At 49.8% G+C, this 24402-nt stretch overlaps 1 protein-coding gene across 1 annotated transcript in view; it reads right to left on the reverse strand.

Annotated features, from left to right (window-relative positions):
* DNAH17 (dynein axonemal heavy chain 17) overlaps window positions 1–24402 on the reverse strand; it is a 7556186-nt gene that overhangs the window by 7235423 nt on the left and 296361 nt on the right. Inside the window, exon 4 of the mRNA XM_069201738.1 lies at window positions 4156–4296. Within this exon, the coding sequence (XP_069057839.1) occupies window positions 4156–4296 (141 nt within the window). The remainder of the gene's footprint in view (window positions 1–4155; window positions 4297–24402) is intronic.

Consider the following 24402-nt stretch of genomic DNA (forward strand, 5'->3'; position numbering starts at 1 on the left):
GAGCTTGTAGAGGGTCGCTGGGACTGTAAGAAAACAGTGAGGGTTAGAAAAATAGCCCACGCCAAGACCCTGAAAGCTAGGTGTAAAGTGCACCTACTACCCCCAGAGAGCACAGAAGTCGTGATAGGGGGATCCTGCAGGAAGAACAAACACCAGAAATGCAACAACAGTGGATTTCCGGACCTGAGTACCTGTAAGACAAGGGGACCAAGTCCAATAGTCGCGACAGTGTCAAGAGTGGGCAGGAGCCCAGGAAATGCCAGCTGAGGGTGCAAGGAAGCTGCTACCTGTTGGAAGAAGCTTGGAGTTCTGCAAGAAAGAAGAGAACTAGGAACTTCTCCTTTTGAGGATGGATGTCCCACGTTGCGATAAAGCTTGCAGAGGTGTTCCCACGCAAAAAGACCGCAAACAAGCCTTGCTAGCTGTAAGGGTCGTGATAGAGGTTTTTGCATGCTGCTGTGGCCCAGGAGGGACCAGGATGTCGCTACTTGGAAGAGGAGACAGAGGGGGTGCCTAGCAACGTGGGGAGCCCTCACAGAAGCAGGCAGCACCCGCAGAAGTACCTGAACAGGCACATAGAAGAAAAGTGAACCAAAATCCACCCGAAGTCACAAAAGGGAGTCCCACGACGCCATAGGACAACTCAGAAGGTTGGGCACTGCAGAAAGGAGTTTTGGGGACCAAGGCTTGGCTGTGCACAAAGGAAATCCTGGAAGAGTGCACAGGAGCCGGAGCAGCTGCAAATCACGCGATACCCAGCAATGCAGTCTAGCGTGGGAAGGCAAGGACTTACCTCCACCAAACTTGGACTGAAGAGTCACTGGACTGTGGGAGTTACTTGGACAGAGTTGCTGAGTTCCAGGGACCACGCTCATCGTGCTGAGAGGGGACCCAGAGGACCGGTGATGCAGTCTTTTGGTGCCTGCGGTTGCAGGGGAAGATTCCGTTGGCCCACAGGAGATTTCTTCAGAGCTCCTGGTGGAGAGAGGAGGCAGGCTACCCCCAGAGCATGCACCACCTGGAAACAGTCAAGTAAGCCGGCAGGATGAAGCGATACAATGTTGCTAGTAGTCGTCTTGCTACTTTGTCGCAGTTTTGCAGGCATCCTGAGCAGTCAGCGGTCGATCCTTTGGCAGAAGGTGAAGAGGGAGATGCAGAGGAATTCTGGTGAGCTCTTGCATTCGTTATCTGGTGAGATCCCCAAAGCAGAGACCCTAAATAGCCAGAAAAGGAGGTTTGGCTACCTAGGAAGGAGGATTGGCTATCAAGAGAGGTAAGAGCCTATCAGAAGGAGCCTCTGACATCACTTGCTGGTACTGGCCACTCAGAGCAGTCCAGTGTGCCACAGACACCTCTGTTTCCAAGATGGCAGAGGTCTGGGACACACTGGTGGAGCTCTGGGCACCTCCCCTGGGAGGTGCATGTCTGGGGAGTGGTCACTCCCCTTTCCTTTGTCCAGTTTCGCACCAGAGTAGGGCTGGGGGATCCCTGAACCGGTGTAGACTGGCTTATGCAGACTGTGCCCATCAAAGCATTTCCAGAGGCTGGGGGAGGCTACTCCTCCCCAGCCTTCACACCTATTTCCAAAGGGAGAGGGTGTTACACCCTCTCTCAGAGGAAGTCCTTTGTTCTGCCTTCCTGGGCCAGGGCTGTCTGGACCCCAGGAGGGCAGAAACCTGTCTGAGGGGTTGGCAGCAGCAGCAGCTGCAGTGGAGACCCCGGAAAGGCAGTTTGGCAGTACCCGGGTTCTGTGCTAGAGACCCGGGGGATCATGGAATTGTCACCCCAATGCCAGAATGGCATTGGGGTGACAATTCCATGATCTTAGACATGTTACATGGCCATGTTCGGAGTTACCATTGTGACGCTGTACATAGGTAGTGACCAATGTACAGTGCACGCGTGTAATGGTGTCCCCACACTCAAAGTCCGGGGAATTTGCCCTGAACGATGTGGGGGCACCCTGGCTAGTGCCAGGGTGCCCACACACTAAGTAACTTTGCACCCATCCTTCACCAGGTGAAGGTTAGACATATAGGTGACTTATAAATTACTTAAGTGCAGTGGTAAATGGCTGTGAAATAACATGGACGTTATTTCACGCAGGCTGCAGTGACAGGCCTGTGTAAGAATTGTCAGAGCTCCCTATGGGTGGCAAAAGAAATGCTCCAGCCCAAAGGGATCTCCGGGAACCCCAATACCCTGGGTACCTCAGTGCCATATACTGGGGAATTATATGGGTGCACCAGTATGCCAATGTGAATTGGTAAATTTAGTCACTAGCCTGTTAGTGACAAATTTGGAAAGCAGAGAGAGCATAACCACTGAGGTTCTGGTTAGCAGAGCCTCAGTGAGACAGTTAGGCACCACACAGGGAACACATATAGGCCACAAACTTATGAGCACTGGGGTCCTGGCTAGCAGGGTCCCAGTGACACATAACAAATATACTGACAACATAGGGTTTTCACTATGAGCACTGGGCTCTGGCTAGCAGGATCCCAGTGAGACAGTGAAAACACCCTGACATATACTCACAAACAGGGAAAAAGTGGGGGTAACACGGCTAGAAAGAAGCTACTTTCTCACACCCGGGCCCAGGAGGTCGCCCCTTTGAGGAGGAGACCGAGGCAGCGCTCAGCAGCACAGAGAGCCCACGCAGATGCAGGCAGCACCCGCAGAAGCACTTGAACAGGAGTTCAAGAAATCTGAGCACGGCGGTCGTCTCAACACTACAAAGGAGGGTCCCACGAAGCTGGTGGTCAACTCAGCGAGTTGAGCAATGCAGGACGGAGTGCTGGGGACCTGGGCTATGCTGTGCACGAAGGATTCCTTGCAAAAGGGCACAGAAGCCCTAGCAGCTGCAGTTCACGCAGTACACAGGATTACCGTCTGGCGTGGGGAGGCAAGGACTTACCTACACCAAATTTGGACAGATGGACCACTGGACTGTCGGGGTCACTTGGATCCAGCTCCCGGGGGTGGTGATGGACAGTGGAGTGGTAACTCCCCTTTCCTTTGTCCAGTTTCACGCCAGAACAGGGACTGGGGGTTCCCTAAACCGATGTAGACTGGCTTATGCAAGGAGGGCACCATCGATGCCCTTCAAAGCATTTCCAGAGGCTGGGAGAGGCTACCCCTCCCCAGCCTGTAACACCTATTTCCAAAAGGAGAGGGTGTAACACCCTGGTCTCAGAAGAAATGCTTTGTTCTGACTTCCTGGGACTTGGCTGCCCAGGCCCCAGGAGGGCAGAACCCTGTCTGTGGGGTGGCTGCAGCAGTAGCTGCAGAGAAAACCCCAGAGAGCTGGTTTGGCAGGGTCCATGGTGGAGCCCCGGGGATGCATGCAATTGGCTCCCCAATACCAGATTTGGCATGGGGGGAGAATTCCATGATCTTAAACATGTTAAATGGCCATGTTCGGAGTTACCATTGTGAAGCTACATATACGTATTGACCTATATGTAGTGCGCACGTGTAATGGTGTCCCCACACTCACAAAGTCCGGGGAAATGGCCCTGAACTATGTGGGGGCACCTTTGCTAGTGCAAGGGTGCCCTCGCACTTAGTAACTTTGCACCTAACCTTCAGCAAGTGAAGGTTAGACATATAGGTGACTTATAAGTTACTTAAGTGCAGTGAAAATGGCTGTGAAATAACGTGTGCATTATTTCACTCAGGCTGCAATGGCAGTCCTGTGTAAAGGTTTGTCTGAGCTCCCTATGGGTGGCAAAAGAAATGCTGCAGCCCATGGGGGTCTCCTGGAACCACAATACCCTGGGTACCTAGGTACCATATACTAGGGAATTATAAGGGTGTTCCAGTGTGCCAATCAGAATTGGAAAAAATGGTCACTAGCCTATAGTGACAAATTTAAAGGGAGAGAGAGCATAAGCACTGAGGTTCTGATTAGCAGAGCCTCGGTGACACAGTTAAGCACTATACAGACACACACATTAGGCCATAAACTATGAGCACTGGGGTCCTGGCTAGCAGGATCCCAGTGAGACAGGCAAAAACAAACTGACATACATGTAAAAATGTGGGTAACATGCCAGACAAGATGGTACTTTCCTACAACTTTCCTACATTTTTATTCCGTGGAATGCTAAAGAATGTTCATTAACAATGAAAACATGGAAAAGAAAGACAAACCGGTCCCATGTTGCTAAGAAGAAACTGGATAGAGTTTTGCACAACTTTGAAGAATCCATCCAAGACCATATTATCCACATATTCCATATAAGCATTCCATGTGGGGGCTGTCTCATCAGCCTTAAATAATGTAGAATTTTCCTGCAAATAATAAAGAAAATAAGAGATCTTTCTTCAATCCTTAACAATAAATCATAGTTTACATTTAGCCACACTGTGATAACACTCTTTTCTCTAGGTTTGCGAGTTAGAGGTGGGTATAAATGCAAACAAACACTGAAAAGGCAAACAGTTCACTTATAAATAGAGCATATAGACAGAACATAATAAATCTATGTACACTAAGCCAGATCATGCATTCATGGACAACTGCAAAGAGTAAAGAATCCTCAAAGTCCCCAGAGAATGATGGAGCTCAACGTCCTAAGGCATAATATGCATCGTTAGCCTCGGGCAACAATAAGCATAACTACTGTGCCCAGGCATGAGCAAGCTTCAAATGCACAGGCAGCAATCATCATCATCAAAACTGTTTATTGAATAAAAATAGATCCACACAACAAATTATACAATGCACATATATTGAATGCACAGATAGACTAAGCAAATATATGTGTGAGCTCTTGTGAGAACAAAGATACATCCCAAACAGTGCAAGGTACATGTATGAAATTTTAACATCCAATTTCGCTAAGGCATTGTGTAAAAGTCACACCATCATTTATGTATTATTTAAGGGCTCTATTTATGAAAAACTGATCATTTTGCATAACAATCAGTAGTTGTCACAAACAATTCAGCCCTTTAAAAATGCCTTCTAAATATGCAGGTACTATGTAACAACTTTGTAACTGCAAGTATCACAGAATTGCTTATTCTCTTCAAAAGCAAAACATATTTGTAGGGAAGTACCCTCTATTTGGCATGGTTACCTTTTTGCCTGTTGGCAGTATGTTGTGACTGTTCACTGGGATCCTGCTAACCAGGAACCCTTTGACTGTGCTCTCTCCCTTTTAGATTGGTTGCTTGGACCACAAACACCCGACATTTGGCATATTGGTGCCCCCTTATAAGTCCCTAGTATATGGTGCCCAGGGCATTGGTTGCCCCCATGGGTTGCAGCATGTCTTATGCCACCCATGGGGAGCCCATGTAAAGTGTATATGCAGGCCTGCCATTGCAGCCTGCATGAAAGGGTGCATGCACCCTTTTCACTACAGGTCACTGCACCAGGTCACTGTAAGTCACCCCTACTCTAGGGCATCCCAATATGGGAAGAGGTGCCCCCATGAATACCAGTACCATTTTCCTGGACTTTGTGAGTGTGGGGACTCCCTTTTACACGTGTACTGGACGTAGGTCACTACCTATGTCCAGCTACATAATGGTAACTCCGAACCTGGGCATGTTGGTATCAAACATTTCAGAATCATACCCCAGTACTGTTGCCAGTATTGGCTGTCTGATCCCATGCACCCTGGGGGCTCCTTAGAGGACCTCCAGCATTGCTCCTACTAGCTTTATGGGGTTTTCCGGGCAGCCCAAACTGCTGCCACCCCTCAGACGGGTTTCTGCCCTCCTGCTTCTTAAACAGCTCAAGCTAAGGAAGGAGAACAAGGGATTTCCCAAGGCAGAGGGGGCAACACACCCTCCCTTTGGAAATAGGTGTTACATGGCTTGGGAGGGGTAGCCTCTCCAAGCCACTGGTATGCTTTGAAGGGCACATTTGGTTGCACTCCTTGCATAAACCAGCCTGCATCGGTTCAGGGACCTCCAGTCCCTGTTCTGGCCCAAAACAGGTCAATGGAAACAGTCGTGACTACTCCCCTGTCCATCACCACCCCAGGGGTGGTGCCCAGAGCTCCTCCAGATGGCCCCTTAATTCTGCCATCTTGAATCCAAGGTGGGCAGAGGCCTCTGGGAACATCTGAGTGGCCAGGGCAGGCAGGTGACATCACAGCCCCATCCTGATAGGTGGTCACCTGGCTAGGTGACCAATCCCCCTTCAGGGCTATTTAGGGTCTCCCTCTTCGGTGGGTCCTCAGATTTGATGGGCAAGACGCCAGCAGGACTCCTCTGCACCGTTTACTTCGACTTCTGGCCACTGGAACCGCAACTGGACTCCACAGGAACCTACAATCTGCAGCTACAGCAATGACTCTGATCTGCAACATTGTTTGCCCGGCTCCTTCCAGCAACTGCAACATCTCCCCGGCTATGCATCCGCTGAGGGTGACAAGTCTTCAGTCTGCACAAAAAGCACGAAGGAATCTCCCTTGGAGTGAAGGAGTCACTTCCCTGCATCCGCAGGCACCAATTTCAACAATGACTGGCTGTGTGGATCCCTTCTCCTCCTGAGCTGCGTGGATCCTTCATCACCTGTGGTGGTCTGAGTGGTCCCCTTGGTCCTCTCTACCAGCTGTCCAACTTTGGTAAAGGTAAGCCTTTGCCTTCCCACACAGGGCAGTACCCCTGTACACTGTGTCTTTTGCAGCTACCAAAGTTTGTTGGCATCTCCTCCAACGTCTCTTTAGGCTCCGTGCAGCCCCAGCCCCTGCATTCTTCCCTGTGACGCATAGCCCTCTGCGTGCTTCTCCGGCGACGTGGGACCTAACCTCAGGTGTGCTGCGTGGGCCTCTCTGCAACTCCTGGGCTCCTCGTCTGTCAGTCTTCTGTGGGGGATGCCTCCTCTTCTTTGGACTCGCCACAATGCCGAGGGTCGCCCAGGACTCGACTGTGGATTGAGCCCCTCTGGACCTTGCTGGTCCCTGGCAGCTCCACTTTACCTCCAACCGCAACATCCACCTTTGTGAAGGCTTTTTGTGGTTTTTCCACACCGCAGACTAACTGCAATCCTTCACCTGGCGTGGGATGTTGACTGCATCACCCAGGAACTCTTGATCTGCTCCAGTGCTGCATTGCTGACCATCTTCGTCTCCCCGTCGACCAACTCCTGCACCCACAGACGGGAGGGTAGTGGCTCCTGCCACCACCAGACACTCCACCTCAAACTGGACATGGTTCCCTTCTTTTCCAGGTCTTCCTCTTTCAGGATCCACCTTTGGTTTCTTGCAGTCTTATTTGGGTCTTACAATAGCCTTCTTTGAAGTCCTTTGGGGTTGTTTGGGGGAAACCAGTAACTTACTTCTTTTCACCTGGTCGCTGGGGTGCACTCTGGTACTTACCTTAGGGGTTTCCTAGCACCCCCAGCTTCCCTCTATTGATTCCACTTCTTTGGGTGGAAACCTGACCTTCGCATTTCATTTTCATAGTATATGTTTTGGTCTCCCCCTAGACCTTCCGTATTGCCTATTGCTCTTCACTGTTTTCTATTGCTTTTTATGATAATTTGTAATAGCTACTCTACATAAATACAATAGTGTGCTTACTTACCTCATATTGGAGAATTGGCTATCTAGTAATTTGTTATGTGTGTCAATAAAATAAAGTATTTTTTTTTTTTAGCACTGTGTGGTCCTTTCATGTGTGTAAATGCTGTGTGACTATAATATAATACTATGAGGTATGCATGTCTCCTAGATAAGTCTTGGCTGCTCATCCACAGCTACCTCTAGGGAGCCTGGCTTCTAGACACTGCCTTCACTTCACTAATAAGTGGACACCTGGACCTGGTAAAAGGTGATAATACCTTACGCACTCACTCACCCCAGGCCAGCTTCCTACAATATTGCATCTGCTATGCATCTTATGTTGAATTTAAAACAAGTGACCCACCATCTCCTACTAGCCTGTTTGTCCAAACCACAGAAACAAAAGGAGTGGACCAAGATTCTCTGACTTTCTATGGACTAGATCAAAGGACAATTAACCTGGAATTTGTGTCAGCTTTGTAGGAGGCTGGACTGGCTTGTAGTGAGTACCAAGGGGTACTTACACCTTGCACCAGGCCCAGTTATCCCTTATTAGTGTATAGGGTGTCTAGCAGCTTAGGCTGATAGATAATGGTAGCTTAGCAGAGCAGCTTAGGCTGAACTAGGAGACGAGTGAAGCTCCTACAGTACCACAAGTGTCATATGCACAATATCATAAGAAAACACAATACACAGATATACTAAAAATAAAGGTACTTTATTTTTATGACAATATGCCAAAGTATCTCAGAGTGTACCCTCAGTATGAGGATAGCAAATATACACAAGATATATGTACACAATACCAAAATATGCAGTAATAGTATTAGAAAACAGTGCAAACAATGTATAGTTCCAATAGGATGCAATGGGGACACATAGGGATAGGGGCAACACAAACCATATACTCCAAAAGTGGAATGCGAACCACGAATGGACCCCAAACCTATGTGACCTTGTAGAGGGTCGCTGGGACTATTAGAAAATAGTGAGAGTTAGAAAATTAGCCCTCCCCAAGACCCTGAAAAGTGAGTGCAAAGTGCACTAAAGTTCCCCTAAGGACAAAGAAGTCGTGTTAGAGGAATAATGCAGGAAAGACACAAACCAGCAATGCAACAACAATGGATTTCCAGTCGAGGGTACCTGTGGAACAAGGGGACCAAGTCCAAAAGTCACAAGCAAGTCGGAGATGGGCAGATGCCCAGGAAATGCCAGCTGTGGGTGCAAAGAAGCTGCTACTGGACAGTAGAAGCTGAGGATTCTGCAGGAACGACAAGGGCTAGAGACTTCCCCTTTGGAGGATGGATCCCCCAAGCAGTGGAGAGTTGTGCAGAAGTGTTTTCCCGCCGAAAGACAGCCAACAAACCTTGCTAGCTGCAAATTGTGCAGTTAGGGTTTTTGGATGCTGCTGTGACCCAGGAGGGACCAGGATGTCGCCAATTGCGTCTGGGCACAGAGGGGGTGTCGAGCAAGACAAGGAGCCCTCTCAGAAGCAGGCAGCACCCGCAGAAGTGCCGGAACAGGCACTATGAAGAGGAGTGAAACAGTGCTCACCCGAAGTCTCACAAAGGAGTCCCACGCCGCCGGAGGACAACTTAGGAGGTCGTGCAATGCAGGTTAGAGTGCCGTGGACCCAGGCTGAACTGTGCACAAAGGATTTCCGCCGGAAGTGCACGGAGGCCGAAGTAGCTGCAAAAGTTGCGGTTCCCAGCAATGCAGTCTGGCGTGGGGAGGCAAGGACTTACCTCCACCAAACTTGGACTGAAGAGTCACTGGACTGTGGGAGTCACTTGGACAGAGTTGCTGGATTCAAGGGATCTCACTCGTCGTGCTGAGAGGAGACCCAGGGTACCGGTGATGCAGTTCTTTGGTGCCTGCGGTTGCAGGGGGACGATTCCGTCGACCCACGGGAGATTTCTTCGGAGCTTCTAGTGCAGAGAGGAGCTAGACTACCCCCACAGCATGCACCACCAGGAAAACAGTCGAGAAGGCGGCTGGATCAGCGTTACAGAGCTGCAGTAGTCGTCTTTGCTACTTTGTTGCAGTTTTGCAGGCTTCCAGCGCGGTCAGCAGTCGATTCCTTGGCAGAAGGTGAAGAGAGAGATGCAGAGGAACTCGGATGAGCTCTTGCATTCATTATCTAAGGAATCCCAAGAGACAGAGACCCTAAATAGCCAGAAAAGAGGGTTTGGCTACCTAGGAGAGAGGATAGGCTAGCAACACCTGAAGGAGCCTATCAGAAGGAGTCTCTGACGTCACCTGATGGCACTGGCCACTCAGAGCAGTCCAGTGTGCCAGCAGCACCTCTGTTTCCAAGATGGCAGAGGTCTGGAGCGCACTGGAGGAGCTCTGGGCACCTCCCAGGGGAGGTACAGGTCAGGGGAGTGATCACTCCCCTTTCCTTTGTCCAGTTTCGTGCCAGAGCAGGGCTAAGGGGTCCCTGAACCGGTGTAAACTGGCTTATGCAGAAATGGGCACCATGTGTGCCCATGAAAGCATTTTCAGAGGCTGGGGGAGGCTACTCCTCCCCTGCCTTCACACCATTTTCCAAAGGGAGAGGGTGTAACACCCTCTCTCAGAGGAAGTCCTTTGTTCTGCCATCCTGGGCCAGGCCTGGCTGGACCCCAGGAGGGCAGAAGCCTGTCTGAGGGGTTGGCAGCAGCAGCAGCTGCAGTGAAACCCCGGGAAAGGCAGTTTGGCAGTACCAGGGTCTGTGCTACAGACCACTGGGATCATGGGATTGTGCCAACTATGCCAGGATGGTATAGAGGGGGCAATTCCATGATCATAGACATGTTACATGGCCATATTCGGAGTTACCATTGTGAAGCTACATATAGGTAGTGACCTATATGTAGTGCACGCGTGTAATGGTGTCCCGCACTCACAAAGTCCGGGGAATTGGCCCTGAACAATGTGGGGGCACCTTGGCTAGTGCCAGGGTGCCCACACACTAAGTAACTTAGCTTATAAGTTACTTGAGTGCAGTGTAAAATGGCTGTGAAATAACGTGGACGTTTATTTCACTCAGGCTGTAGTGGCAGGCCTGTGTAAGAATTGTCAGAGCTCCCTATGGGTGGCATAAGAAATGCTGCAGCCCATAGGGATCTCCTGGAACCCCAATACCCTGGGTACCTCAGTACCATATACTAGGGAATTATAAGGGTGTTCCAGTATGCCAATGTAAATTGGTAAAATTGGTCACTAGCCTGTTAGTGACAATTTGTAAAGAGAGAGCATAACCACTGAGGTTCTGGTTAGCAGAGCCTCAGTGAGACAGTTAGGCATCACACAGGGAACACACACCTATAGGTCACAAACTTATGAGCACTGGGGTCCTGACTAGCAGGGTCCCAGTGACACATAACAAACATACTGAAAACATAGGGTTTTCACTATGAGCACTGGGCCCTGGCCAGCAGGATCCCAGTGAGACAGTGAAAACACCCTGACATACACTCACAAACAGGCCAAAAGTGGGGGTAACACGGCTACAAAGAGGCTACTTTCTCACAAGCTTTCATGCTAACATTATAAAAGGGAAAACTCCCAGTAATCTGCAAACATGTAAGGCTATCCACTGTGGTAAGAGTCTGTAGGAGGCTGACCTGGCTTATAGTAGGTACCAAGTGGTACTTACACCCTGTGCCAGGTCCAGTTATCCCTTATTTGTAGATTAGAGGTGTTCTAGCAGCTTAGGCTGACAGAGGTTGCTATACCAGAGCAGCTTAGGCTGAACTAGGAGACAAGCAAAGCTCCTACTATACCACTTATATCATATAGCACTATATCATAAAAATCACAATACTCAGAGTTACTGAAAATAAAGGTACTTTATTTTAGTGACACTATGCCAAAAGTATCTCAGAGGATATACTCCCTTAGGAGTAAGTAAAATACACAAAATATATACACAAAACAAAATCAGGTAAGTAAACAGTTAGAAAAGTAGTGCAAACACTGTAGAACACAATAGAATGCAATAAGAGACAGTAGGCCTAGGGGCAACACAAACCATATACTCCAAAAGTGGAATGCGAACCACGAATGGACACCTGGACTAGTGGACTGTGTAGAGGGTCACTGGGAGTGTAAGAAAACACTAACGGTGTCCAAGATACCCCACCCCAAGACCCTGAAATGTAGGAGTAAAGTTACCCTGCTACCCCAGAAAGACAGTAAAGTCAGGATAGGGGATTCTGCAAAGACAACAACTGACTGCAAAACACTGAAGACGGATTCCTGGGCCTGAGGACCTGTAAAGGAAGGGGACCAAGTCCAAGAGTTACAAAAGTGTCCGGGGGGGGGCAGGAGCCCACTAAACCCAGGATGAAGGTGCAAAAGAGCTGCCTCCGGGTGGAAGAAGCCAAAGATACTGCAACAACAGAAGGTGCCAGGAACTTCTCCTTTGGTCAGAAGATGTCCCACGAAGTGCTAGAGGATGCAGAGTTGTTTCTACGCAGAAGGAACGCAAACAAGCCTTGCTAGCTGCAAGAGTCGCGGTTTGCGATAAATGGTCCTGCCCGGGCCCAGGATGGACCAGGAGGTCGCCCCTTGGAAGATGAAACAGAGGGGTCGCCCAGCAACAGGGGGAGCCCACGCAGAAGCAGGCAGCACCAGCAGAAGCACTTGAACATGCGTTCAAGAAAGCTGAACACGACGGTCGACTCAGAAACACACAAAAAAAGGTCCCACAAAGCCGTATGTCAACTGAGCGAGTTGGGCAATGCAGCTGCAGTTCACGCAGTACACAGGATTACTGTCTGGCATGGGGAGGCAAGGACTTACCTCAACCAAATGTGGACAGAAGGACCACTTGACTGTGGGGGTCATTTGGATCCAGCTCCTGTGTTCCGGGGACCACGCTCGTCGAGATGAGAGGGGACCCAGAGGACCGGTGAAACAGAAGTTTGGTGCCTGCGGTAGCAGGGGGAAGACTCTGTCAACCCACGGGAGATTTCTTCGGGATTTCCAGTGCAGGGTTAAGGCAGACAGCCCTCAGAGCATGCACCACCAGGAAGCAGTCGAGAAAGCCAGCAGAGTGAGGCGCTACAATGTCGCTGGTAGTCTTCTTGCTACTTTGTTGCAGTTTTGCAGGAGTCCTGGAGCAGTCAGCGGTCGATCCTTGGCAGAAGTCAAAGAGAGAAGTGCAGAGGAACTCTGGTGAGCTCTTGCATTCTGAATCTGAAGAGAAACCCACAGGAGGGACCCTAAATAGCCCTCAGAGGAGGATTGGCTACATGGAGAGGTAAGCACCTATCAGGAGAGGTCTCTGACATCACCTGCTGGCACTGGCCTTCCTTTGTCCAGTTTCGCGCCAGAGCAGGGCTGGGGGGATCCCTGAACCGGTGTGGAATGGCTTATGCAAGGAGGGCACCATCTGTGCCCTTCAAAGCATTGCCAGAGGCTGGGGGAGGCTACTCCTCCCCAGCCCTTCACACCTATTTCCAAAGGGAGAGGGTGTAACACCCTCTCTCAGAGGAAATCCTTTGTTCTGCTTTCCTGCGACTGGCCTGCCCAGACCCCACGAGGGCAGAAACCTGTCTGAGGGTTAGCAGCAGCTGCAGCTGCCAGGAAAACCCCAGAGAGCTTGTTTGGCAGTACCCGGGTTCTATGCTAGAGCCCTGGGGATGCATGGGATTGCCCCCCAATACCAGAATGGTATTGGGGGGACAATTCCATGATCCTAGACATGTTACATGGCCATGTTCGGACTTACCATTGTGGTGCTACATATAGGTATTGACCTATAAGTAGTGCACGCGTGTAATGGTGTCCCCGCACTCACAAAGTCTGGGGAAATTGCCCTGAACGATGTGGGGGTACCTTGGCTAGTGCCAGGGTGCCATCACACTAGACTGTCTAGTAATGGGCAGGCTAGGAAGTTTCTTTCCTGAATCTTTTCCTGGGGGAGTCCCTGGATCAGATTGGGAACCATTAGCTACCTTTTCAACAGATGGGGCACTTCTTGCCTTATCTTGTTCTCTAAGCATGTTAAGTAACAATTCCAAGGAAGGATTCTTCCCTACACTCAAACCTCTCTCTATGCAGAGACTCCTTGCTCCTTTCCAGCTAAGGTGATCATATGCAAGTTTGGACAGATCAACATTTTGGCCTGTGCCAGACATTTTTAGAGAGAGTTAAAGTGATAGAAAAAGAGAAAATAGTTTGTCAGAGCTTTTAGAAAGACAGAGAAAAAAACTTTTAAAACTTTTTAGAACTTTTTAGAAAGTTAGAAGTACTTTTCAGCACTTAGAAAAGAGTGAAAAGAGGAAATGCAAAACTTTTTGGCAATGTGTATATACACTGAACTTGTTTTGTATATTTTTCTCTTATGAAAAGTACAATGACAAGAGTGGTAAGTAGTTTCAAAGCACTTATCCCACCGCTGCACAACCAATGTAGGAGGCTGGACTGGCTTGTAGTGAGTACCTAGGGGTACTTGCACCTTGCACCAGGCCCAGTTATCCCTTATTAGTGTATAGGGTGTCTAGCAGCTTAGGCTGATAGATAAAGGTAGCTTAGCAGAGCAGCTTAGGCTGAACTAGGAGACGTGTGAAGCTACTACAGTACCGCTTAGTGTCATATGCACAATATCATAAGAAAACACAATACACAGTTATACTAAAAATAAAGGTACTTTATTTTTATGACAATATGCCAAAGTATCTCAGAGTGTACCCTCAGTGAGAGGATAGGAAATATACACAAGATATATATACACAATACCAGAAATATGCAGTATAGTCTTAGAAAACAGTGCAAACAATGTATAGTTACAATAGGATGCAATGGGGACACATAGGGATAGGGGCAACACAAACCATATACTCCAAAAGTGGAATGTGAACCACGAATGGACCCCAAACCTATGTGACCTTGTAGAGGGTCGCTGGGACTATTAGAAAATAGTGAGAGTTAGAAAATTAGCCCTCCCCAAGACCCTGAAAAGTGAGTGCAAAGTGCACTAAAGTTCCCCTAGGGACAAAGAAGTCGTGTTAGAGCAACGGTACTCAAAGTACGGCCCGCGGGCCGCCAGCGGCCCCACGGACCTAGCTTGGCGGCCCGCGAGACGCACACCAAACGCCACATCATAATGGCAGCGGTATGTAAACATAGAAGAGGGCCGCGGGAGCATGCTCCCGCGGCCCTCCTCTATGTTTACATACGGCGGCCATTGTTTATGGCGTTGCCCTGACGATCCTGGAAGCCAAAGCCCCATAAAAGTCAGCGCTTGCAGCTAACTTTTATGGGGCTTTGGTCGTCTGCTTCCTGTCACCGGCTCCACGTCTGCTGCCCGCCTGCCTGCCTGCTGTTCCACATTTGTGGCATCTTTACAGTGCTTTGAGTCAGGTAAGGCTCTTTGGTTATTTATTTATTTGTTTTTAATGTAGTGTGTGTTACTGGGGTAGGCATGAGAGCAGATTGCGCTGTGTGTGTGCGCTGTGTGTGTGTGTGTTACTGGGGTAGGGGTGAGAGCAGATGGCGCTGTGTGTGTGCGCGCTGTGTGTGTTACTGGGGTAGGGGTGAGAGCAGATGGCGCTGTGTGTGTTACTGGGGTAGGGGTGAGAGCAGATGGCGCTGTGTGCAGATGGCGCTGTGTGTGTTACTGGGGTAGGGGTGGGAGCAGATTGCGCTGTGTGCAGATGGCGCAGTGTGTGTTACTGGGGTAGGGGTGAGAGCAGATGGCGCTGTGTGCAGATGGCGCTGTGTGTGTTACTGGGGTAGGGGTGGGAGCAGATGGCGCTGTGTGCAGATGGCGCAGTGTGTGTGTTACTGGGGTAGGGGTGAGAGCAGATGGCGCTGTGTGTGTTACTGGGGTAGGGGTGGGAGCAGATGGCGCTGTGTGCAGATGGCGCAGTGTGTGTTACTGGGGTAGGGGTGAGAGCAGATGGCGCTGTGTGTGTTACTGGGGTAGGGGTGAGAGCAGATGGCGCTGTGTGTGTGCGCGCTGTGTGTGTTACTGGGGTAGGGGTGAGAGCAGATGGCGCTGTATGTGTGCGCGCTGTGTGTGTTACTGGGGTAGGGGTGAGAGCAGATGGCGCTGTATGTGTGCGCGCTGTGTGTGTTACTGGGGTAGGGGCATTGTTTTGAAAAAGGGGGTGGGGTGGTTGTTCCCCCTCTAAGACCCGCCCCCTCTAAGCCCCGCCCCCCGCTGTCACTTCAGTGCGGCCCTCGGCCGCAAACCATACTGCAATTTTGGCCCCCAAGAAAAAGTTTGTGAGTACCCATGTGTTAGAGGAATAATGCAGGAAAGACACAAACCAACAATGCAACAACTGTGGATTTCCAATATAGGGTACCTGTGGAACAAGGGGACCAAGTCCAAAAGTCACAAACAAGTCGGAGATGGGCAGATGCCCAGGAAATGCCAGCTGCGGGTGCAAAGAAGCTTCTACTGGACAGAAGAAGCTGCAATTTCTGCAGGAACGAAAAGGGCTAGAGACTTCCCCTTTGGTTGACGGATCCCTCTGGCCGTGGAGAGTCGTGCAGAAGTGTTTTTCCGCCGAAAGAACGCCAACAAGCCTTGCTAGCTGCAAATCGTGCGGTTAGCGTTTTTGGACGCTGCTGTGGCCCTGGAGGGACCAGGAGGTCGCAAATTGGACCAGGAGAGAGAGGGGACGTCGAGCAAGACAAGGAGCCCTCTCAGCAGCAGGTAGCACCCGGAGAAGTGCCAGAAACAGGCACTACAAGGATGCATGAAACGGTGCTCACCCGAAGTCGCACAAAGAAGTCCCACGTCGCTGGAGAACAACTTAGGAGGTCGTGCAATGCAGGTTAGAGTGCCGTGGACCCAGGCTGGACTGTGCACAAAGGATTTCCGCCAGAAGTGCACGGAGGCCGGAGTAGCTGCAAAAGTCGCGGTTCCCAGCAATGCAGCCCAGCGAGGTGAGGCAAGGACTTACCTCCACCAAACTTGGACTGAAGAGTCACTGGACTGTGGGGGTCACTTGGACAGAGTCGCTGGATTCAAGGGACCTCGCTCGTCATGCTGAGAGGAGACCCAAGGGACCGGTAATGCAGCTTTTTGGTGCCTGCGGTTGCAGGGGGAAGATTCCGTCGACCCACGGGAGATTTCTTCGGAGCTTCTGGTGCAGAGAGGAGGCAGACTACCCCCACAGCATGCACAAGCAGGAAAACAGTCGAGAAGGCGGCAGGATCAGAGCCAACTTCCTACAGTTGGTTACTGCAATAATCCATATCATGAGGAGTAGAAACTTGCAGTACTTTACTCCTGCTTTTCTGGGCTCTGGGTGGGGTAATTTACTTACCTTTACTGTATTCTTACTCTCCCAGCGATTCTGCACACACTACACTTGTCTAGGGGGGAATTTGTGATTCGCATTCCACTTTTAGTATATGGTTTGTGTTGCCCCTAGACACATTTTCTCCCATTGCATTCTATAGCATTTCCTATTGTTTGCACTATCCTATGTCTAATTACTTAGCTTATTTTGGTGTCTAGTGTATATATGGTGTATAACACTTACCTCCATGAGGAGTGTTGCCTCTAAGATATCTTTGGTACTGTATCACCCAAATAAATACCTTCATTTTTGGTAACCCTGAGTATTGTCTTTACTTGTGTATAAGTACTGTGTAACTATAAGTGGTATTGCATGAGCTTTGCATGTCTCCTAGTTCAGCCAAAGCTGCTAGAACACAACTACTTTTCACTAATAAGGGATAACTGGACCTGGTATAAGGTTTAAGTACCCAAGGTACCCACTACAAACCAGGCCAGCCTCCTACACCTGTCCTTTGTGCTGAACTGGTGCAAACCGGATTATGCAAGGAGGGCATCAAATGTGCCCTTCAACACAGTTTGGTGGCGCTCAGAGGCCACCCAACCCCAACCCTTAGACACCTAATACACAGGGGGAGGTGGTCACACTTCTCCCCTGCAGGACATCCTTTGTTCTGCCTCTCCGGCCTGAGCTAGGCTCGCCAGCAGGAGGGCAAAACAGTGTCTGGAGTCAACAGCAGCGTGGGCTGGCAGCTACAACGCTTAAGGCTCCACAGGCAGAACTGGGGGATCCTCTAAGGAACCCCCAGAATACATGATATCATGCAACTAGCACTGGAATCCGTGTAGTTGCGTCAATCCAGCATGTTTGATCCCAAACATGCCTAGGTTCAGAGAACCAATTATGTAGTTCAACAACTTGTGTTGACCGGAGTTCAGTACATACTTTAAGATGGCTTCACAGCACTTACAGAGCCCAGGAAATGGGCCTGGGGTCTGTAGGGGCACTCTGCTCATGAAGGGGTAACATCACACTTAGGGGCATGCACCCTGCCAATTGGTCTTGAAGGGCCTACCAGAGGGGTGACTTACAGTGGCTAAGTGCAGTGACCATGACATAAGGCAAGCCTTATATCTGTGGTGAAGAGGGTGTGGCCAAGGCATCAAGATGGCAGTTGTAGAAAGCCGGCCTGGTGTGTGGTGAGCACCTATGGTGTTAGCAGGTCCAGGCATCCCCTATTAGTGAAGTGTAGGCAGTTTCTAGGAAGCCAAGGCTCTCTAGAGGTAGCTGTAGATGAGCAACCAAGACTTTTCTAGGAGACTTGTGAAGCTCATGCAATACCACTATAGTCACACAACATTTACACATATGAAAAAAACACACAGAGTTACACAAATAAAGGTACTTTATTATAGTAACACAAATACTAGAAAAAAGAATAGACAGTCCCCTAACTGGAGGTAAGTAAACACACTATTAAATACTCATTAGCAATCAGCAAATAGCATAGAAAGCAATAAGCATTGGTAAAATGAATAGTAAATAGTGAGGGCCCTAGGGAAGGGCCAAACCATATACTAAAAAAGTTGAATGTGAAAGGCAGTTGTAGGAGGCTTGCCTGGTTTGTAGTGGGTACCAAAAGGTACTTATACCTTATACCAGGTCCAGTTATCCCTTATTAGTGAAATGTAGTCAGTGTCTAGAAGCCAGGCTTTATAGAGGTAGCTGTAGGCAGAGCAGCCAAGGCTGAACTAGGAGACATGCAAAGCTCTTGCAATACCACTGTAGTCACACAGTACTTACACACAAGAAAGACAATACTTAGTGTTACCAAAAATAAAGGTACTTCATTTTAGTGACACAATGCCAAATATATCTTACAGGCTATACTCCCTAAGGAGATAAGAATTCTACAAAAAATATATACACTAGTAACCAAAATCAGGTAATAAACAGTCATAAAATAGTGCAAATGGTGAATATCACAATAGGTTGCAATGGGCCTAGGGGGAACACAATCCGTATAGTAAAATAGTGGAATCTGAAAGTCGGTTTCCCACCTAGGCAAGGTTAGTGTGTAGAGGGGTGCTGGGAGTGTAAGAAAACCCCAACAGTAAGTAAAATACCCCACCCCAGAGTCCAGGAAAGCAGGAGTAAAACACAGCAATTTTCCTGAAGCACATAAGAAATCGTGAAAGGAGACAGTGCGAGAACCAGAAGAGACTGCAAGACATCAATGGATTCCTGGACCTGTGGAAGAAGGGGACCAAGTCCAAGAAGCACCGAAGAGTTCAGGAAGAAAAGGAGCCCCTGCTAACCCAGATGAAGGTGCAAAAGAAGACCCACCGGTGAGAAGACAAAGACAGTTATGAACCCAATAAGACAGATGTGGGTTCCTGGTTGGTGCAGAAGATGTCCCACAATGGATGGATGATTGCAGTCTGGTTAGCGTCACTGGATTCCGCCAACAAGCCTTGGCACATGCAGAGCTCGCGGTTAGCGGAAAATGGCACTGCCCGGCACCAGGAGGGACCTGGTGGCCTCTACCAAGGAGGGGAGAAAGAGGGAGCTCTCAGCAACTCAGAGAGCCCTCAAAAGACCAGGCAGTGTGCACAGGAGTCCCACAGCAGGGGGACAAATAGGGTGCAAATGGAGGCCCACGCAGCACAACACAAAGGGATCCCATGCTGCCGGAGAACCACTTAGGAACCTGTGTGTTGCAAGATGGAGTGCTGGGGGCCTAAGTTGTGCTGTGCATGAAGAACTTCTTGGAAGTTCACACACAAGCCTTGACAACTGCAAGTAACGCGGTGCACGGGGGTACTGTCCTGCGTGTGTAGGCAAGCCCTTACCTCCATCAAAGATGGATAGCTGGATCACCCGTCCACAACCCGTGTTGCTGGATCCACGCTCCTCATCTGGAAAGGGGACCCACGCCACCAGTCAGCACTGCAGAGAGGTGCCTGCTGAAGCAGGGAAGTGACTCTGTCACTCCACAGGAGATTCCTTTGGTTCATCTGCTGCAGACAGGCAGTCCTCACCTGGATACAGTTGCAGTTGCTGTCAGGAACTGAAGATACAATGTTGTAGAAGTCGTCTTTGCTTCTTCGTTGGAGTTTATACAATTCCTGGAGGGTTCAGCTGCGGTTACGTTGGTAGAAGATGAAGTAAAGGATGCAGAGGATTACTGATGGAGTTTTGCAATCTGAATCTGAAGAACCACCCAAGAGAGAGACCCTAAATAGCCCTGAAAGGGGGATTGGTCACCTAACTAGGTAAGCACCTATCAGGGGAGGGCTCTGATGTCACCTGCTGGCACTGGCCACTCAGCTGCTCCCAGAGTGCCCCACCACCTTGGAATCCAAGATGGCAAAACCCAGGGACACACTGGAGCAGCTCTTGGCACCACCCCTGGGGTGGTGATGGACAGGGGATTGGTAATTCCCCTTTCCTTTGGCCAGTTTCACACCAGAGAAGGGACTGGGGGTCCCTGAACCCGTATAGACTGGATTATGCCAGGAGGGCACCATCTGTGCCCTTCAAACATGTCCAGAGGCTCTGGGAGGCTACTCCTCCCATGCCTGTGACACCTATTTCCAAAGGGAGAGGGTGTAACACCCCCCTCCCAAAGGAAATCCTTTGTTCTGTCTTCCTGGGCTTGAGCTGCTCAAGCAACAGGCAGGCAGAAACCTGTCTGTGAGGTGGCAGCCGATGGGGCTGCCTGGAAAATCTCAGATGGCTGGTGTGGCAGTTCTGGGGGTCAACTGTGGAGCCCCCAGAGTGCATGGGATTATACAACCAATACTAGAATCAGTATTGGGTACAATTCCCAGTTGTTAGACACCTTACATGGCTATATTCAGGGTTACCATTGTGAAGCTAGACATAGGTATTGACCTATGTCCAGTGTACGTGTAAAATGGCGTCCCCGCACTCACGAAGTCTGGGAAAATGGTCCTGGATAACGTGAGTGTACCTCTGCTAGTGCAGGGGTGTCTTCACACACTGGTACTTTGTACCCAGCCTTCAGTGTGGAAAACCTGACATATAGGTGACTTATAAGTGACCTGATGCAGTGAAAATGGCTGTGAAAGGGTGCATGCACCATTTCACGCAGGCTGCAATGGCAGTCCTGCAGAAGCCTTTGCATGGGCACCCTATAGGTGGCAAAAGTAATGCTGCAGCCCATAGGGATCCCCCGGAATCCCAATGCCCAGGGAACCTAGGTAAGGGGGCACCAGTATGCCAATTGTGGGTGAAATACTGGGTTACCAGTATGCAATAACCATAATTTAAGGGAGGGAGCATAACTGCTGGGGTCTTGTTTAGCAAGATCCCAGAAGACAGTCAAACACACTGACAAACAGGTTAAAAGTGGTGTAACCAAGCTAGAAAGAGGCTACTTTACTCCAGCGGTCCTCCGCTCTAGGGAGTGAGATCAGTAGAAGGGAGCTGGAGGAACTGGGAACCCCAAGAGGTGAAGACCAGAGAGACCCCCAGCGACCAGGAGAGCAGAGGTAAGTACCTGGTTTCCCCAAAACCAACAGGAGGACTTTGGAAAAGGATTGTGCAAGATCCAACCAAGACTGCAAGAACCCAAAGGTGTATCCTGACAGAAGAGAACATGCAAAGGAAGGGGACCAAGTCCAGTTTGAGCTGGAGTGTCCAGTTGTACCAGGAGCTACTACCAACCCTTCTGTGGATGCAGGACTAGGTAGACGGTGGATGAAGTTGGTCAGCAGTGCAGCACAGGAGCAGAAGAGGAGCCCCAGAATTACCCCTTCCAAGCCATGTAACGCCTATTTCCAAGGGAGAGGGTGTTGCCTCTCTCCGACAGGAAATCCTTTGTTCTGCCTTCTTGGGCTTGCGCGGTTTAATTAGCAGGGGGGTAGAAACCTGTCTGAGGGATGGGAGCAGCGCTGGCTGCCTGGAAAACCGTAGAAGACTGGTAGAAGCAATACTGGGGGGTCCTCTGCGGAGCCCCTGGAGTGCACTGAATCATGCAACCAATACTGGCAACAATATTGGGATATGATTTCAACATGTTTGATACCAAACATGCCCAGGTTCGGAGTTACCATTATGTAGCTGGACCCAGGTAGTGACTTGTGTCCAGTACACAAGTAAAACTTATGAAGTCCGTTGTAATGGAGCTGGAGTTCGTGGGGGCACCTCTGCTCATGCAGGGGTTTCCTCAAACACAGGGACCTGCACCCTGCCCTCTGGGCTAGGAGGGCCTACCACAGGGTTGAATTACAGTGACCTGGTGCAGTGATCTGTGGTGAGGCCTACAGACACATTTTGCACAGGCTCCCATGGGTGGCACAATAGATGCTGCAGCCCATGGGGAACCCCTTGTGTCCCAATGCCCTGGGTACCCAAGTACCATATACTAGGTACTTATAAGGGGGCACCAGTATGCCAATTGTGAAGTGTACAAAAGACCAAGGCAACCAAATTTAGCAGGAGAGAGCACAATCACTCGGGTCCTCCTCAGCAGGATCCCAGTGAAAACAGTCTAAGCACGTTGCTAGCAGACAGAAAGTGGGGGTAACCATGACAAAAACAGTAACTTTCCTACAATCAGCTTCCCCAAAACTATGGAACCCCAGCAGATGGTCACCTTCCTTGACAAATGGTTCAAGATGTGGATGATGTCTAGCCGCCTCTCCCCGTGGTTTGCTACTGAACAAGCACATTGCACCCTGATGGCCAAGTTTCCCCCTGGTTCAGCACCACGACCAGAGATACTCAGGTTCCTCAACTATCTAGACAGAGACACGGTTTTGCAGGAGGCCCGCTCCCGGGGTGCTTTACACTGCAGACATGCGTAAGTTCTTTTGTTCCCCAATTATACCAGGGAGGTACAGCAACAGCACAGGGCCTACGCAGAGGTAAGACAGAAGCTCAGGGTGATGGAGGTGCTGTACCACCTGCTCTTCCCGGCTCAGGGTGGTCTACGCCAACAAAACACTTTTTTTCGACAGTAATGCAGTAGCCAGGATCTGTCTTACAGAGGAATACCCGCTGGCCTCCTACGATCCTGGCTCCCATCGAGGCAGTGAGACGGCAGGAGTGGGTTGGCAATCAGTATTCCCCAAACGTGGAGGAGGAGGTCATGTTGCCGGTTGGGGTCCCCTTTGCCTTGGTCCCTGGGTGGTGCCGACCAGAAGGACAGCGAAGAGTGATGGCCCAAGCGCTGCAGAGGGCACGTCGCCAGAGGGGCCTCCCCCTAGCCATATGGAGGCCCGCGCGACACAGACTTACCTCGGAGCCGGGTGCAGTAACAGCCCTACATGAATACATCTGGAGAGCCGGCGAGTAATTAATAGACCGCTTGGACTTGTATTTTTTGTCTTTCTTCAATGCATTGGCCTTAGGATATTCATAATCCTATTTAACAGAGGGGCTGCCACTGATCATTAGTTTTGAGGTCATGATTTTCCGATATAGGCTTTTAATAGGGAACCCCAATGGCAACTCATGACCTATACACGGATCTATAGTAGGCCCCATACAAGCGATTTCCTGGAATGTTAATGTTCTCCTGGATAAGCTAAAGCACACTGCTGTACCAGCCTTTGCACAACATCACCTCCCTGATGTGCTGCTGCTACAGGAGACCCACTTCATTGGAGATCAATGTTCCTCCCTGGCCCGCAGAGGGTTTGACAGAGTCTACCATGTCGGTTTTGTCTGGGGATCGAGGGGGTGACCGTCCTTTTGCGTCGTTCCTTCCCCACTGTGGTCACATAGATACAGAGAGACAAACAAAGGTGTTTCCTGGTCCTCAGTGGGTCAGTAGAGGTACACATGATCAACCTGGTAAGAGTTTACGCCCCTACAGCAGCCCTCCACATATGTTTCACTGATTTAGCTAAAGTGTTCCTAAACTTACTGTGAGAAAAGGCCTCTTTTTGACACGTTCAGCCGCCACGTTTTGTCTACTGTATGATGTAGCCTAGAAATTGCCCCTGCTAACCAGGTTCCCTGGGCCAGAGCTCTTTCTCTAAAACTGTTGTGATGCATTGGCACAATTAGACACCCCTTCAGCTACCACTATAAGTCCCTAGTAAAAGGATGGGGTACTATGGGTAAGCCCCTGAGAACAGCAGCAATGATTGTGTCACCCTCTAGGGTAGTGGTCTCCAAACTTTCCTATGTCGCGCACCCCCAGTTGCACCAAAAAAAACATTGGGCCCCCATCAGTATTTTTCACAATTATTTTATAAAGATGGCAATGTTTAAATATATCTAGATCTATTTAAACATTGCAGGTCAGTACTGTTACCTTTTAAAAAAATGCAATAACATGCTTCTGCTTAAAACAAAGGCCTGTTATCTGTGTAATGTTGCTTTTGGCCAGAGTCTGGCGCCCCTCCTAGGATCACTTGAGGCCCCCCAAGGGAGGCCGTCCCCCAGTTTGAAGACCTCTGCTCTAGGGCCATGCATCCAGATGCCTCCAGCACTGCCATTGCAGGCTGGGTGTACTGGTGCAAACCTAAAACACAAACTCAACAAGGCACACTGCATGCGTGCCCTGTCCACTATACACTGCATATACTATAGGTAAGACACCCCTCTGGCAGGCCTTACAGCCCTAAGGCAGGGTGCACCATATTATAAGT

Source organism: Pleurodeles waltl, chromosome 7, assembly GCF_031143425.1.
Source record: "Pleurodeles waltl isolate 20211129_DDA chromosome 7, aPleWal1.hap1.20221129, whole genome shotgun sequence".
NCBI classification, from domain to species: Eukaryota; Metazoa; Chordata; class Amphibia; order Caudata; family Salamandridae; genus Pleurodeles; species Pleurodeles waltl.